Raw genomic sequence first — 15892 nt, forward strand, 5'->3', positions numbered from 1 at the left:
TAAATTGTTTTACAGGTAAGCCACGTGACAGCTGGTTAAATTAGGGTACAAAATCTAATATATTTTCTCAAAGATATGACAGCTGAATTTCTGCTTCTTCCCACCTTTCTCCAGTTGGCTTGGATGATAATTCTGATACATGCCAGCCAGAATGGTAAGTGGCCAAAGATAATGGGAAATTCCACTTGTAAACATCAGGAGAGCCCACTTGGAAAAAATGGAAGCTCTCTTACACTACAGTGCATCCAGCTATGGCAGAAGCTTTTTTGTATACTCACTTAAGTCATATATTCACATAGCAGCCTATAAAAGAAGAATGACACTAGCCACATACTATGAAGGTAAAAGCAGCAGCAAAAACAAAGAATTCCGCCAGATCCCCAAAACTAAAATCATGAGTAATATTAAGCATCTGCCAATAGAATGCTTTTCTAAAAAGGAAGTGTCTATATATTCCGAATAACTATAGATGATGGATTTGACCACTTGTACCACCATATTTCACAGATACTGAAGAGTTTTTTTTTCTGATTAAGGCTATAATATAGTCCCACAAACACTCAAGAGCATCCTCTTCTCACTTCTCCACCAAAAATAAGAACATTTTTTTCCGCCCAGGGAAAACAGTATGTGTGTGTGTGTGTGTGTGTGTGTGTGTATTTAACACATATCTCCCTTGCTTCTCAGCTAACAAAGAGAGAGAGCGAGCCTGTGGCCTAGGGCTTAAAACAACTGCTTAAGACACAGTCGGCCCAGGTTCAAATCTCAGAAGGGTATGGCTGACTGATGAGAGCAAATAAGTTTGAAATGATCATATCTGTCTCCCCTTATTCTTTGTTAGCAAGCCAAAAAAATTACATATAGATACACACATATATATATATGTCTTACTAGAAAGGATTTTATAAAAGCATTAGGTAACAATGGCTCCAAGATTCAATATTGCACAATTTGAAAACCAAGAGCAGTGAAAAGGACAGGATCTGATTTCTTTAGAGACATTCCCATGGTATTTCAGACTGTCACAGTGCTAGGTGGCATTAACAGAGGGATAGAATCAAGATTACGTAAAGTGTTAATACCACTTTACAATGCCTTGGAAAGGCCACATTTGGAATACTGCATCCAGTTTTGGTCACCACGATGTAAAAAAGACGTTCAGACTCCTGAAAGAGTACAGAGAAGAGCAACAAAGATGATCAGGGGACTGGAGGCTAAACCATATAAAGAACAGTTGCTGGAATTGGGTATGTCTAGTTTAATGAAGAAAAGGATGAGGGGGGATATGATAGCAGGGTTCCAGTATCTCAGGGGTGGCCACAAAGAAGAGGGAGTCAAGCTATTCTCCAAAGCGCCTGAAAGCAGGACAAGAAGCAACGGATGAAAACTAACCAAAGAGAGAAGCAACCTAGAACTAAGAAGAAATTTCCTGACAGTTAGAACAACTAACCAGTGGAACAACCTGCCTCCAGAAGCTGTGAATGCTCCAACACTGGAAGTTTTTAAGAAGAGACTGGACAGTCATTTGTCTGAAATGGTACAGGGCTTACTGCCTGAGCAGGGGGTTGGACTACATGACCTCCAAGGTCCCTTCCAACTTTATTATTATTATTATTATAAAATTTTTATTCATAAAACATGAAACTCAGTCAACTGAACACTCAAATTGGTGGCCCCCAGGGGGAGGGCGTTCTCTGTGGGCGTGCCAGACCTGTGGAACCGCCTTCCGGTTGAGCTCCGGATGGCCCCCGACCTGCGCTCCTTCCGGCGTGATTTAAAAACCTATCTATTTGAACAATCTGGCCTGGTCTGATGGGTTTGGGGTTGGATTTAAATAAGTTTTAACACATTTTTAGTATTGTATTCTTGGGCATAATTATTTAATTCTTTTTAATCTCTTTCTTAACTTTTGTATTAACATTTTGATATTTATTGTCCTGTACACTGCCCTGAGTCCTTCGGGAGAAGGGCAGTATAAAAATTTAATAAATAATAATAATAATAATAATAATAATAATAATAATAATAATAATAATAATAATAATAATAATAATAATAATAATAATAATAATAAATTGACTGGCACTAATGGTCGACACAGGTTGCTGCCAGTATCCTAGGTATCAACCAGGTATTTCCTTAAAATGTAAGATGTTCCGAGTAGCGCAGTTTTTTGTAGCTTTGCTGGAGTTATTGCGGGAAGCTGCAATTTCTTGATGTGTTTGGCAAAGTTTTTGGACATAGTTCCCAGTGCCCCGATGACAATGGGTATCACTGTTACATGTTTCATCCATGATTGTGCAGTTTCGATGGCCAGATCGCGGTATTTTGTAATTTTTTCCAGTTCTTTTTCTTTGACTCTGGCATCTCCTGGTACAGCGATACCAATCAACTGTATGTTTCGGTTCTCTACAACTGTGATATCTGGTGTGTTGTGTTCCAAATGGTGATTTTATTATTATTATTATTATTATTATTATTATTATTATTATTATTATTATTGTTGTTGTTGTTGTTGTTGTTGTTTTTGTTATTATTATTATTAATTATTATTATTATTATTATTATTATTATTATTATTATTAAAATTAGACCATAATCCCTTTCCATATTTCTATAGAAATAAGATTTGCTATATTTGCAGAGAAACGTGCATTGGTTGCAAACCTTGATCATTTTTATTCATTGATAAAAACGCAGTTATCACTTTTCTATCAGGATCACACAAAAAACCCAGAAAACAATTAAAGCAGCAAATGTGATGGTAAAAAGACAATCACTCCCCAATTAATCTTTTTTTTTATATTGAAAAGTTTTAAAATACAGTTTTCCTTTAAAAAACCCCCCTTCCCCCTCCCTGCTCCCCCCCTACCTCCCCCCAACCTCCCTCCCTCCTCCCCTCCCTCCACCCCCCCTCCCCCCCCGACTTCCCAGAGCTAAATACAAGGTGTATATATATAAAAAGGCAATCATAAACAACCATATACTAACAACTATAAATTCTAAAATCCATCACTCTCTAGCTTGTATAGGATAAGACACACCTTAACAATATTAAATATATATAAGAAACTAGAATAAAGAAAGAAAGAAAAAACGAAAGAAGACTTATTCGAATGCTACATAAAACTTCTTAACCCTATACTTGTTCTGGATAAACTCAATCCATTTTCTCCATTCCATAATATAACGTTCTTGCGAATGATCTTTCAAATAGGCCGAAATCTTCGCCATCTCTGCCAGGTCGGAAACCTTTAAAGTCCAATCTTCTATGGTCGGCAGTTCCTCTTTCTTCCAATATTGGCCTATCAAAAGTCTTGCCGCCGTAATTAAGTTCAACATCAGCTTGGTGTCCACAACTGTAACGTCTACAATTATTCCCAACAAAAAAAGTTGCGGACAAAACTTTATCCTCTGTTTAAAAATCTTCTGCATATTCCACCAGATTTTTATCCAAAAAGCCTTAACCTTCTTACATGTCCACCATATGTGAAAATATGTTGCATCTTCATCACCACACCTCCAACATTTAGGCTGATAATTCGGATACATACTTGCAAGCTTTTTAGGATCTAGATGCCATCTATAAAACATTTTGTAAAAATTCTCTCTTAGATTTTGAGCTTGTGTAAATTTTACGTTCCTCACCCAAATCTTTTCCCACGTATCCATTGTGATAACAATGAAAAGAAGAGAACTCTGTTGTGGACCTGATGGAGATAATAACACAATATGGGAAGGTTTCTGGATTTAAAGTAAATACACAGAAAACTAAAATTTTGGCTAGAAATATGACAGTTTCACAGAAGGCTCTCTTAGAAGGATTAACTGGATTTGAGATTGTTAAGAGGGTTAAATATCTGGGGGTGATTTTGTCGCCCTCTAATACAAAGCTATATAAAAATAATTATGAAAAACTATGGGGGAAAATTCAAAAAGAATTGGAGAGTTGGCAAAAATTGCAATTGTCTTTGTTGGGACGGATTGCAGCAGTGAAAATGAATGTCCTGCCCAAATTTCTATTTTTGTTTCAAATGATACCGATTCTTAAGAAAGATTCTAATTTGGAGGAATGGCAGCGTGGTATCAATAAATTTGTGTGGGCAGGGAAAAGCCACGAGTTAAACTTAAGATTATGCAGGATACTCATGAGAGAGGTGGCCTTAAATTGCCTAATTTTAAATTATATTATGAAGCTGCTGCATTAGTAGGAATAAGCGATTGGATTAATTTGACGCAATTGAGGTTATTAAATCTTGAGGGCCATGATTTGTTGTTTGGCTGGCATGCATATTTGTTGTATGATAAGAAGGTAGATACTGTGTTTAGGATGCATATTTTAAGACAGGCATTGCTGAGAGTTTGGAAGAAGTATAGACATAAGCTAAGCAGCAAGATACCATTGTGGGCAATTCCAAAACACGCAATAGAAAATATACATGCTGGTTTCAAACATGATGTGACTACGTACAAGGAAATTTTAAGTCTGGAAAGGAATGTTTGGTGTTTGAAATCATATAGCCTCTTGCGAGAAGAGAAGGTTGTTCAAACTTGGTTTCAATATATTCAATTACAGGCCAGGTGGAAAGAAGACCAGAAAAATGGATTTACAATGACTGATGAAAATTTGATAAAGCAGATTAGAAATCAGGGACCAGCACTTAATAAACGGATATATCTTGCATTGATAGAGATTGACTCGGAAACAGAGCTTGTTAAGGATTGTATGATTAAATGGGCCCAAAACATCCAGGAAGTTATTACAATGGACACGTGGGAAAAGATTTGGGTGAGAAACATAAAATTTACTCAAGCTCAAAATCTAAGAGAGAACTTTTACTCCCCAATTAATCTTGAAAGTCCTACTAGATTCCACATTAATTGCCTAGGCCAGGGATAGGCTCTTTTATGACTTGTGAACTTCAACTCCCAGAATTCATGAGCCAGCATAAAAGAGCCAAGCTTGTCTACCCCTGGCCTAGACTAATATGGGCCTTCCTCCCCATTTCCGAGATATGTCAAATGCCATGATGTTTTTTTAGAAAGCAGGACAAATATGACTAAATATTATAAAAATGTTATGTTTCATAAATGTTAGCTTGGCGGGATAGCATTAGGTGCCTAGGTCCTCCTTGTTCAACCTGCTCTGCTCTTCTGATGACCTTGATAAAGGCCCCAAGCAGTGAAGCCTCTAAACCATGTTTAAAGAACTGCGGGGAAAAACAACCTAAGACAACGTGTTCCGACTACTGGGCAGATGTCCCTCATTCGGTGATAACTGCTGCTGTTCAGTGGGGGGAATCACTTCCAAGACAACACTGATTTAGTTGGGGTAGCAACTGGTGGGTGTGCTGTTGTTGTTGTTGTTATCAGCGGCCTTGGAGTCTGTCTGGGAGCCAGGCAATGCTCCCCTCCCAGCTGGGTTGCTAATATTGGACTCCTGACTTGATCTGCCAGGAACTGCTGCCAGGTTATTCTCCTATGGCTAAGAAGACATCACAGCCTCCGTCCCATGCCAGGCAAATATAGAAGGGCTGGATAAACCAGCAAAGAGATGCTTTGCTTTGATGAAGTTTCGTGCGAAGCCCTCTTTTAAGGCAGCTTTGCCAGCCTGCTTTCTAAATAGCACTGCATATGAGCTGCTTGACTTCCCTTTGTTGAATGAGATGGACTTCTCTGGAAAGAAGCATACAACACCACCACCCCCTCCGCACACAAACACACACACACAGTTTATAAAGGTCAATTGGGCCATCTTGCACTATCCTAAAAAGTACCTACTGATCTTCCTTGCTTCCTACCTCAGACAGGTAAGAACTCTAAAGAAAAAGAGCTTCCCAAGGAGAAACTGACAACTGATCGTCCAAATATTTGCCACATTCCCAGGTAGACAGACCTGAGCTAGCTAGCTAGAAGTTCAAACTTGTTCCCAGCATTGCTCAACAATCCCATGTAACCTTCAGTGAAAAGGATGCTCCTGGCCAACCTTTGTTCATCTCATGTCGAAGGTTTAATGTGAATCGTTCAAATATAAAAACAGGTGGTTTGCAAAGTATTAATGGAATAAGGTCGGGCTTGATTAGAAGCCCCTGCCCTAAAGTGCTTACAGTCCAAAAGGCAACCCTGAAATCAACAGCAGAGAGGACTCCCAGGCAAAGGAAATAGAAAGAACATTAATTCAATTCCGTTCTTAGATAGGCAAGTTTAAGCTGGTGGTTCCATGCAGTAATAAAATAAAGGAATAAAAACGATATTTCTTTTTTTAAAAAAAAAACTCAACAATTTCAACGCCTTCAGATGAGTCTAATAAATGCTTACATCATATCCCTTGATTAGAGTGATTCCTGCCGCCATCTGCAGCTGACCCCTTTATTAATCGTTTTCCCCCTGTCCCTTTCTGTTTGTGCAAGTAAAAAAGCTTCTGCCCTTTCATCTAATGATTGCCTATTTACACACATAGTTACCGCATTCCTAAAATGCCTCCCTGTTAGTCCTGTCTCATTCCTTGCAAAAGTGCGCTTTGAATGCCAAGATTTTTGCAACTAAAGTAATTGCACATTATTTCTATTTGTTTTTTTTTTTAAAAAAAACTTTGCGGGATTGCTATTTGAATGAAAACATAGTAAGGATAGATGAAAATTTTCTCTCAACTTACTATCAAAGTAGACCTAAAGGACCAGATTCTTAGAATTTCCAGGCAGACCTTTCTGTTTCTAGATATTGCTCTGATTTCTTTCATTCCTGGATCTCGTTGAGCAATTAATGCCTTCAGATTACAATTGGTCGTACGCTTCTGTGGGCAAACATAGCTTGCTTGTTTATCTAACTACATAACTGGAGAAAGCAGCTTTGAGAATGGAATGTGATTCTCTTCCCCCAGGGGCACTTAAATTACTTTGCTTCCATTCCCCAGCACGTATACACCCACTGCAGAAGATTTGTAACCATTTGCAACCAAGTGCAATCAACCTGTTTGCATGGACAAAATTGCTGAAATGGCAGAATGTTGGAAAATGTCTCTAGTTCTGTAACAAAACCTGCCTAAGATGATCATATGGATGTATTTCCTTTCTAGCACACGTCTCCGGAGGATAGCCTGAAATTTGTGCTTAAATTTATAGTCATAAAGGGAATTCAGAGCTTTGGCAGGTCATGTGCAAAGAACTCCTGGGTTAAGGATGACATTTCCCTTCTCTTTTACCACAAATCCCCAGACCATTGGCCTTCCAATGTGAACTTTTAAAAAGGATTTGGCAGGTTCTTTTGCGACACCATCTATTGTGTGCATGCCGCGATGTTGGGAGCAGCAACAAGATGTCCACTGGAGAGGATTAAGAGAAAGTGAGTGAAAGATGACTCAAAGTGCAGCTGATTGACTGTGGACTTTTAGCTCAGGCTGTCGTCTCATAATTCCTTCCAAATTCTCCGAGGAAGTTCTAGTGAAGGTGGTGGCATGAGCTCCAGGTGACCAAAATCATGCTGGGTTTCAATGGGTTCAGTGCCAAAAGGGCATTTCATGTTATCTGAAGCCCGGGTCTCGCCTTCCTGCCAGAGCACTCCTGTTTGTGAGTTTTCTAAAGCTATAAATGGAAAGTCTAGCTAGGAAGAAATTATCACCCAGGCATTCCGATCCAGTTCAGTCTCACCACTAGAGTGTGGGCAGTCATGGTTTCCACCACCTAGCCAGTTAAGCTCCTTCTTTTTGGGATTTAAATCTTTCTCTTGCTGGGAAATGGAGATAGAAAAATGTAAAAGACTCTCTTCAGCAAAAGACAAGTTATCCCAAGAGAAGCTGAAGGTAAGATGCAATTTTCCTTGGCGTTATTATGCAATATTAGGATACTAGAGGCCGAGAAGAAAAATAGTTACTATTTTTATACTTCCTCCAGTGACCTTAATGATTAACTGGTTCAGCCGTGGGGTGTTGAAATTAATTATGCCATAATCTTTCAGCAGGGATTATGGAACTTCTTAATTGATATTTCTCTGGCTATGAATTTTTCAGATGGTAAAGCCTGGATCTGCAAATGCTCAGTGTGTAGTGTTGTCCCAAAATAAAACAATTCTATAATTTGCTAAATCTTACAGTATGCTGGGTATTATACAAATGGATATGAGAAAGAGAATCTTGGAAGAAGCAGCTGACAAAATGTTCTGTTTCATTTTGTTTATGCTACTTCCTGATTACAACTTCAGTGAGAAAAATAGAATTTGCTTGTGCCAATAGTTGTTATTCCCAGGGACAACGAGGTGCCACGTTATTCCTGACACTGGAAATTATATGAGAGAGAGAGAGAGAGAGAGAGAGAGAGAGAGAGAGAGAGAGAGAGAGAGAGAGAGAGAGAGAGAGAGAGAGAGAGAGAGAGAGAGAGAGAGAGAGAGAGAGAGAGAGAGAGAGAGAGAGAAGAATGGAAAAAACCTTGCAGTCACTCATATTGAATGACAAATTAGAAATAGTATCATATTCTTAAATAAGAATGTCATAAGTTAAGAGCACTAGAGTTATCGGTTTTCTGTTCTAAACAGAACTGTCTGCATCTATGTCTGGCTGCAAAACTCAGACAAGGCTAGATGGTAGCAGATGTCAGATAAACAATTCTTAAAAACTCTACTGCCACCTACTGGTTGCTTAGGCGTTTGCATTCCTGATATGGTAATCTTGGACTGCTCCTTTCAGAATGTATATGTTAGCAAGTCCTATTTCAATCCTTTTAACAATTTAAATATTGGAGAAAATATAAAAACTGAAGTGGGCCACTCCACTACTTTACACCTGTTCCTCATTTATTGAAAGGTTTCTCCTCAACTGTTAAATGTTCCCTGGACTAGTGAGAGGAGGAGGAAGGGGAGGAGGAGAAGAAGGAAGAAGAAGAGGAGGACGAGGAGATGATTCAGACCAGAACCAGAAACTGTCCAAAACATTTTCCAGAGAAATAATTTTAAGCAGTACAGTTAGTCCTAATTTATGATTACAGCTGAGCCCAAAATTTATGTTGCTAAGTGAGACTTTTGTTATGTGAGTTCTCCCTCATTTTATGATCTTTCTTGCCACAGTTGTGAAGTGAATCACTGCAGTTGTTTAGCAACATGGTTAGTAAGTGAATCTGCCTTCCCCCATTGACTTTGCTTGTTAGAAGGTCACAAAAGGTGATCACATGATCCATCCATGTAATCATAAATATGAGTCAGTTGCCAAGCGTCTGAATTTTGATGACATGGCCATGGGGATGCCACAATGGTTGTGTGAGAAATGGTGATATGTCACTTTTTTTGGTGCTGCTGTAACTTTGAACTGTTGTAAGTCAAGGGCTACCTGTATATGAGTGTATAAAGTAACAACAAGAACTGTTTAAACAGATCCTTAAACTAACGAAAGGCAGGGCACAGGGCTGGCCATTGGATTATTAATAACATTGGAAGACATCACAGATTACATTCCACCATTTAAAAATCTAATAGTGCTATAAAGTTTTTGCAGGCTGGACACAGCTCCTAATTTTCAAGGCCACTTCAGACATTTTTGCACCCCAGACAGAACATTTCCTAAACTCCCTTCACCTTATTAGTGGTAAAAAAGGTAAAGGTAAAGGTTCCCCCACACATACGTGCTAGTCGTTTCCGACTCTAGGGGCCGGTGCTCATCTCCGTTTCAAAGCTGAAGAGCCAGCATTTCTCCGAGGACGCCTCCGTGGTCATGTGGTCACCAAAGGCGCACGGAATGCTGTTACCTTCCCACCGTAGTGGTCCCTATTTTTCTACTTGCATTTTTATGTGCTTTCGAACTGCTAGGTTGGCAGAAGCTGGGACGAGTAACAGGCGCTCACTCTGTTACGCGGCACTCGGGATTCGACCCGCCAAACTGCCGACCTTCTGATTGACAAGCTCAGCGTCCTAACCCACTGAGCCACCACGTCCCTATATTAATGGTAAACATTGCAATAATTATAATCAATGAAATATCCAAGAAGTTATTGCCCCTTGAGGATACCTGAAGTAAACCATCTAAGAACGGCAATATTATTTTACCTAATGGTAGGGCTGGCCTTTAATGCCCTGCAGTGAAAAGAAGGGAAATGCACATGGGAACCAGCCCTGAGGAGCTTCCCTTGCAGCTGTCTGCCACATTGCCTACAGCAGTCCCCAGGTTCTTTTCACACGTCAGACATTTCAGCTTCTATTCAAAATGATGCAAATAGATTCCTAGCGTTATAAGCATCTGAATCTCGATTCTGCCCAGCTTAGCATATGTGACCATGTAGGCTGAGAGATCATTTAAAGAAACAAATAATAATGCCCACATGATGCTGGACTAAGATTACTGAGCATGCTAGTGATAATTGGGCGTTGGGTACAGACTGGGTCCCTTTCAAAATTCTGCCAAGGATAGCAGATAAACATGTTGCTCTCTTGGCCAATAGACAAGGCATTCCCAGCACCCATCCCCTTCCCCCAGTTCCACAAATAGAAAGCAATCTCACTGGCAATTGAATCTTTCTTTCTATTTCAGCAGTAGGACAGTGTCCTTAAGGATACCTGATAATTATCACTTATAAGTGAACTCTACCTTACAGCCCTCAACCTTGGCAACTTTAACACTTGTGGATTTCAACTCTCAAAGCTGGCTGAGGAATTCTGGGAGTTGAAGTCCACAAGTCTTAAAGTTGCCAAGGTTGAGGACCCCTGCATTACAGGATATAGGATTGATCTTGATTGCTTGAAATTGCTATCCTGGTATGCCTTAGGTCAGGGGTGTCAAACTGCCAGCCCGCGGGCTGGATGTGTCATCCAGAAGCTGCACCCACCCCATTGCCCACAATGGCAAAACCGTCCTGATACATTGTGTGATGTCACGTGACATCGCGAGTTTGACATGTCTGCCTTAGGTCTTAGGACAGGGGTCTTCAAACTTGGCCCTTTTATGACTTGTGGACTTCAGCTCCCAGAATTCCTCAGCCAGTGTGCCTGGCTGAGGAATTCTGGAAGTTGAAGTCCACAAGTCATAAAAGGGCCACATTTGAAGACCCCTGTCTTATGACAACATCAGCGACTCTGACTGAACAGAGAGACCGAATCCTCAATTGTCCTCAAAGTCAGAGCATCTGTGTCCTTGGCCACAGATTGAGGGTTAACACTGCATTTCTTACCCCATTTAGAACTATAAAAATGTGGAGAAACTGCAGCATTCTTGGAAATCAGGACTCTTAATATTTAGATTATCAAGATGCTGCTTCTCTCAGGGATGATCATTTGTGATCCTTTAATGATCTCCTGTCTCTGTGAAGTTGCAATCCTTTCATGAAATGTGGCTTTTTCTGATGAGATTCTGTCATTAATACTATACACCATATGGACTCCAGAAGATGGACTCCAGAAGATGGTAGAGGACAGGAAGGCCTGGAGGAACATTGTCCATGGGGGTCGCGATGGGTAGTACATGACTTCGCAACAACAACAACACCACCATAGCCTTTCTTAAACATAAAACTATTGGTTTGGCTTTTTCCCCAAGATATTGGAGAATATCATGAGTTCCTATAGATACTAAATCCCAAAGACTACAAAACAAGACATCTTTTGACATTTGTATTCTCAACAGCCTTTGGAAACTGTTATTTTACTAATTATTTAGGAAATCTTGATACCCAATTTAGCGGATTATCCTTTTTTGCAGGAGTGGAGTGGAAGGTGGAGTGCAAATTACTACTTCACAAATGGATTACAACGTATGTCTGACCTTCCTATACTAAATCAGGATTCAGGACAATTTCCTGAAATTAGCATTTCAAACATGAGAGTGGTTGACATTTTTGAACAAACAGGCAGAGTTGATCGCTGTGAAGGTTCAGTCTGAATATTAATTCAAAGCCTCCTTTATCTTGCCTAACAACTGATTCTCTTTGCCAATTCTGATGCCTCTCACCCTCCAGGGAAATTAATTGTGATATTTTAATCTCTTTTGGATAATTAGGAACTCGTCAGTGGCGAGGAGCTTCAGCTGTCATAAGTACATCATTGTAGTTGTTAGTAATGTGGTTGTTAAGTGAATGTGGCCTCCCCACTGACTTTGTCAGAAGGTCACAAAAGGTGGTCACTTGAGCCCAGGATACTGCAAGCATCATACATATGAGTCAGTTGCCAAGAGTCTGAATTTTGATCATGTGACCATGGGGATGTTACACTCGTTGTGAGTGTGAAAAAGGTCATAAACCACTTTTTCCAGTGCTGTTGTAACTTCAAATGGTCACTAAATGAGCGGTTGTAAGTCAAGGACTACTTGTACATCTGGTGCCAAGTGAATGCTTCCTATTCAAATCTCCCCTTTGATTCTAAAAAAACTTTGGGTCATGGTTGCAATTTCTGGGTCAGTAATTCCCAGGTCTGAATACTTTGCAATACTACAGTGAAACTATTTCCCATTTTTTTTTCTTTGCACTGCATGTTCACATGGCTAACTAACTGGGTTGGGCTCCCTAGGATGACCGAGGGAGGAACTGAAGCCAGAGATAAAGTTACTGACTGGCACATCCATCCTAAACATTCAAGACAACATGGCTGTCAGGCACTACCACAAAAAGGGAGTAGTAAGGCGTTTGTAACGTTGAGCTGCTGGGCAAGCTGATACATGCCTCTCGTTCAAAGCACACATTTCTTGGTGGAACAAATCTCTGGATCGGGATCAAAAGGTGCAGAATATCAAGGATGCCAATAAATCCATCCAAGTTACTCAAAATGTATGGTCAGCATTATTTGCCTAAATGTGTAGCTACTGGGCAGCCTGCTATAAATATACTGCTATGTTTGCTGTAAATCAGCAGCAGGAGAACCACTATTTCCTTCTGATTTGGATGAGAGGACTAGTCTGCCTTTGATGTTTGATGTTTGAAGCTACTGTCCCAAAGGAGGAAGGGTACAGAAGAAAAATTGGGTGAGACCAGGGCAAAAATGAAATGTTAACTTAATAATAATAATAATAATAATAATAATAATAATAATAATAATAATAATAATAATAATAATTTAACATTTCAAATGAAATGTTAATTTAATGGATTCACTTTAATTCAAGTTAATATTCTGCATATTTCTGCATATTTTTTTAAATATCCATTTCCCCCTACATTAATAATTGCAATTCAGGGTCAATGCTTGATGCAGTTCAAATCTAGAAACTTGTAATGTATCCGTTCATAGGTAGATGACGTCTGTGAGCAACTGGTGAAAATGGGATGTCTTTTCCCACATACTTGATTGCGCTTGCTCAGTTCCATTAAGCCATGAGTTTTGTTCTGAATTATGATTTGTATCCAAATGAAGTCCAACAAGTTTATTCTAGCCTCTCTCAGGGATCGTGCTAAGCCATGGCTTTAGCCGTGTGTTGGATAAATCACAATTGGCTCGCTCAAATCTAACCACATTGCAGTTTAACATGAATCCAGCCTCTGATTTTCAGTGGAATCATAATTGCCATAAACTGCAATAACAGCAGTGCCTGCACTTTCTGCGTCGCATGAGAAAAGCTCATGTTCCTTCCCTTGTCCTGACCACTTTCTACAGGGCAATGATCAAGAGCATCCTGTCATACAGCATCACAGTCTGGTTTGGAAGCATCGCTGCTTCAGACAGGAAGGCGGTGCAGAGTGTGGTGAGGACGGCAGAAAAGATTATTGGCAGTTCCCTCCCTCCCATCCAGGACATAGCACAGAAGCGTTGCTTGAGCAGGGTCCACAAGATTGTCTAGGATGCTACACATCCTTTTCATGAACTGTTTTCCTTGTTACCTTCAAGGAGGAGGCTCCGTGGTATCCGAAGCAGAACATCCAGATTCAGTCACAGTTTTGTTCCATAAGTATTAACCTTGTGAACTCTAACGCTTTCTCCTTCCATTATGTATTCAAGTTGGACAGTGAATAAAATTTATATGTTACTTATATGTAAGGGTGTAGATCTGTACATACGTTGTATATAGTACATTTAAATGTTATGTACATGTACACTTGAGACCAAACAACTAAATTTCATTTTTAATGAAAAATCACTATGGTAGAAATGGTCCTTGAGAGGCTCTGGGCTTTAATTTCTTATGAATGCACAATGTGAGAACTTATTAATCCAACCTTGGTGCAGAGTCCTTCTGACAGACACCCAAAATGCCCCATACAGTCTCATCTTCTTTAAATCAATTCTTTTTTTATCAGTTGTTACAGCTAAGCTGATACGGATGAAGTAGCAGATGTTGCAAATCAATTTATGGAGCATCTTTTGAGGGCCAGAGTCATATACCCTTCCAATTTTTTTTCCAGGTAATAAATGGAGAAAAAAAAATATTACATGCCCTGTTGGTCCTCAACTTCCAACCATTCATTTAGTGACTGTTTGAAGGTACGATGCTGAAAAAAGTAACTTATGACCAGTTTTCGTATTTACAACCATGGCAGCATCCTCACGGTCACGTGATCAAAATTCGAGCACTTGGCAACTGGCATGTATTTATGACAGTTGCACTGTCTTGGGGTCATGGGATTACCATTGGTGACCTTCACAGCTGGTTTCTGACAACCAGAGTCAATGGGGGAAGCCAGGTTCATGTAATGATTGTATGATTCACCTACTAACTGCAGCGATTCACTTAACAGCTGTGGCAAAAAAACGATTGTAAAATAGGGCAAAGCTCGTTTATTAGCAATGCAAATTTTGGGCTCCATTGTGGTCATACGCTAAGGACTACAGTATCTTATGGAGCTGAATCAATGTAATTTATTAATTCAGTGTTAATTTAAAATAATTAATTTGGACTTCATTTATTTTTTTACTCTTGTCCCACCTACGCTTTGACATGTATGCATACTTTATATAGGTCATATGTGGCTCCTACTCATCTTTTCCCTAAAGGTATATATTCTTCATTTAACAGCTAGTTACAACTGTGGTTTACTTCTAGTAATTGGTTGATTTGAAGCTATTTGGATCTTATGAAATACTTGCCTTTTGGTGAGAGGAGGGAGGAAATGAGAAATAATGTTCACCACCTTTTTATTTACGCTAAAGACTCAGCTTACTGTACATTATGCAGACTTGACAAAGGAGAATAGACAATAATGAAATTGGAGATGTCCTGAGTGTTTTCTTGTTTTTTTTATTATGTATTTCAGAAGAGTTTCCAATTTTTAGTTCAGTTTTAATTTGTATAAACAGGGTGCCTTGAGTGCTCTTTATGGGCACAAGCTAGCTAGGATATACATATGGAAATAAGAAATTATCACTGAGTATTGGAAAGCAGAAAGAGCTATTTCTCCTGTCGTTGTCTTCTCCTTGCCAAAAACTCAGTTGAGTGGCCAGGTTTGAGAACAACTAAAGACAGCCTCAAAAGCAGTTGGACTTCTCTAAAGTCAAATCCTTCGCTGATCTGTGACCATAATAATAATATAAAAAAGTAAAATCCAGAGTGAACGGCTTTGTTGCCTTGTACACCTTCACCCAATGAGGAAGTCATGGATAGAAAAGAAGAAATGCACATGGAATTCATAGTTCTCACTTCCTTCTTGGAAGAAATGATCCTCCATTCTTTTTTTGGAACATCCAAACCCAGTACTTTCATTGTCACTCTTACATAGGCTACATAGGTTTAAGACCAACAATATTTTCTTTGTGCAATCCCAACCAACCTCAGAAAGTATTTGATACCAAAACTGGATGAACAGATCCATCTGGTTTTTTTTTTTTAGTACAGACTACTTTGCAAGCATGCTTTCCATTCAAATATTTTTGTCATCTATCTTTAAACATCCGTATGAAAATTCTGTGCTGTTGTAACTGTACCTATACACCTCAGGAGTATAAAGCTTTCCATTCCCCACCATCCAGTCAGAGCTGAAGAAGCTTCTTGGATGAGAAG

The 15892-nt window shown here is 39.4% G+C and overlaps 1 protein-coding gene across 4 annotated transcripts in view; it reads left to right on the forward strand.

Moving 5' to 3' along the window:
• Positions 1-7668: 7668 nt before the first annotated feature.
• MLIP (muscular LMNA interacting protein) overlaps positions 7669-15892 on the forward strand; it is an 85300-nt gene continuing 77076 nt past the window's right edge. For all 4 annotated transcript variants that reach the window (XM_083348051.1, XM_083348052.1, XM_083348053.1 and 1 more), the window contains exon 1: positions 7669-7798. In XM_083348051.1, the coding sequence (XP_083204177.1) occupies positions 7733-7798 (66 nt within the window). In that variant the 5' untranslated portion in view covers positions 7669-7732. The remainder of the gene's footprint in view (positions 7799-15892) is intronic.

Source organism: Vipera ursinii (assembly GCF_947247035.1).
Source record: "Vipera ursinii genome assembly, chromosome: 1".
Lineage (NCBI taxonomy): Eukaryota > Metazoa > Chordata > Lepidosauria > Squamata > Viperidae > Vipera > Vipera ursinii.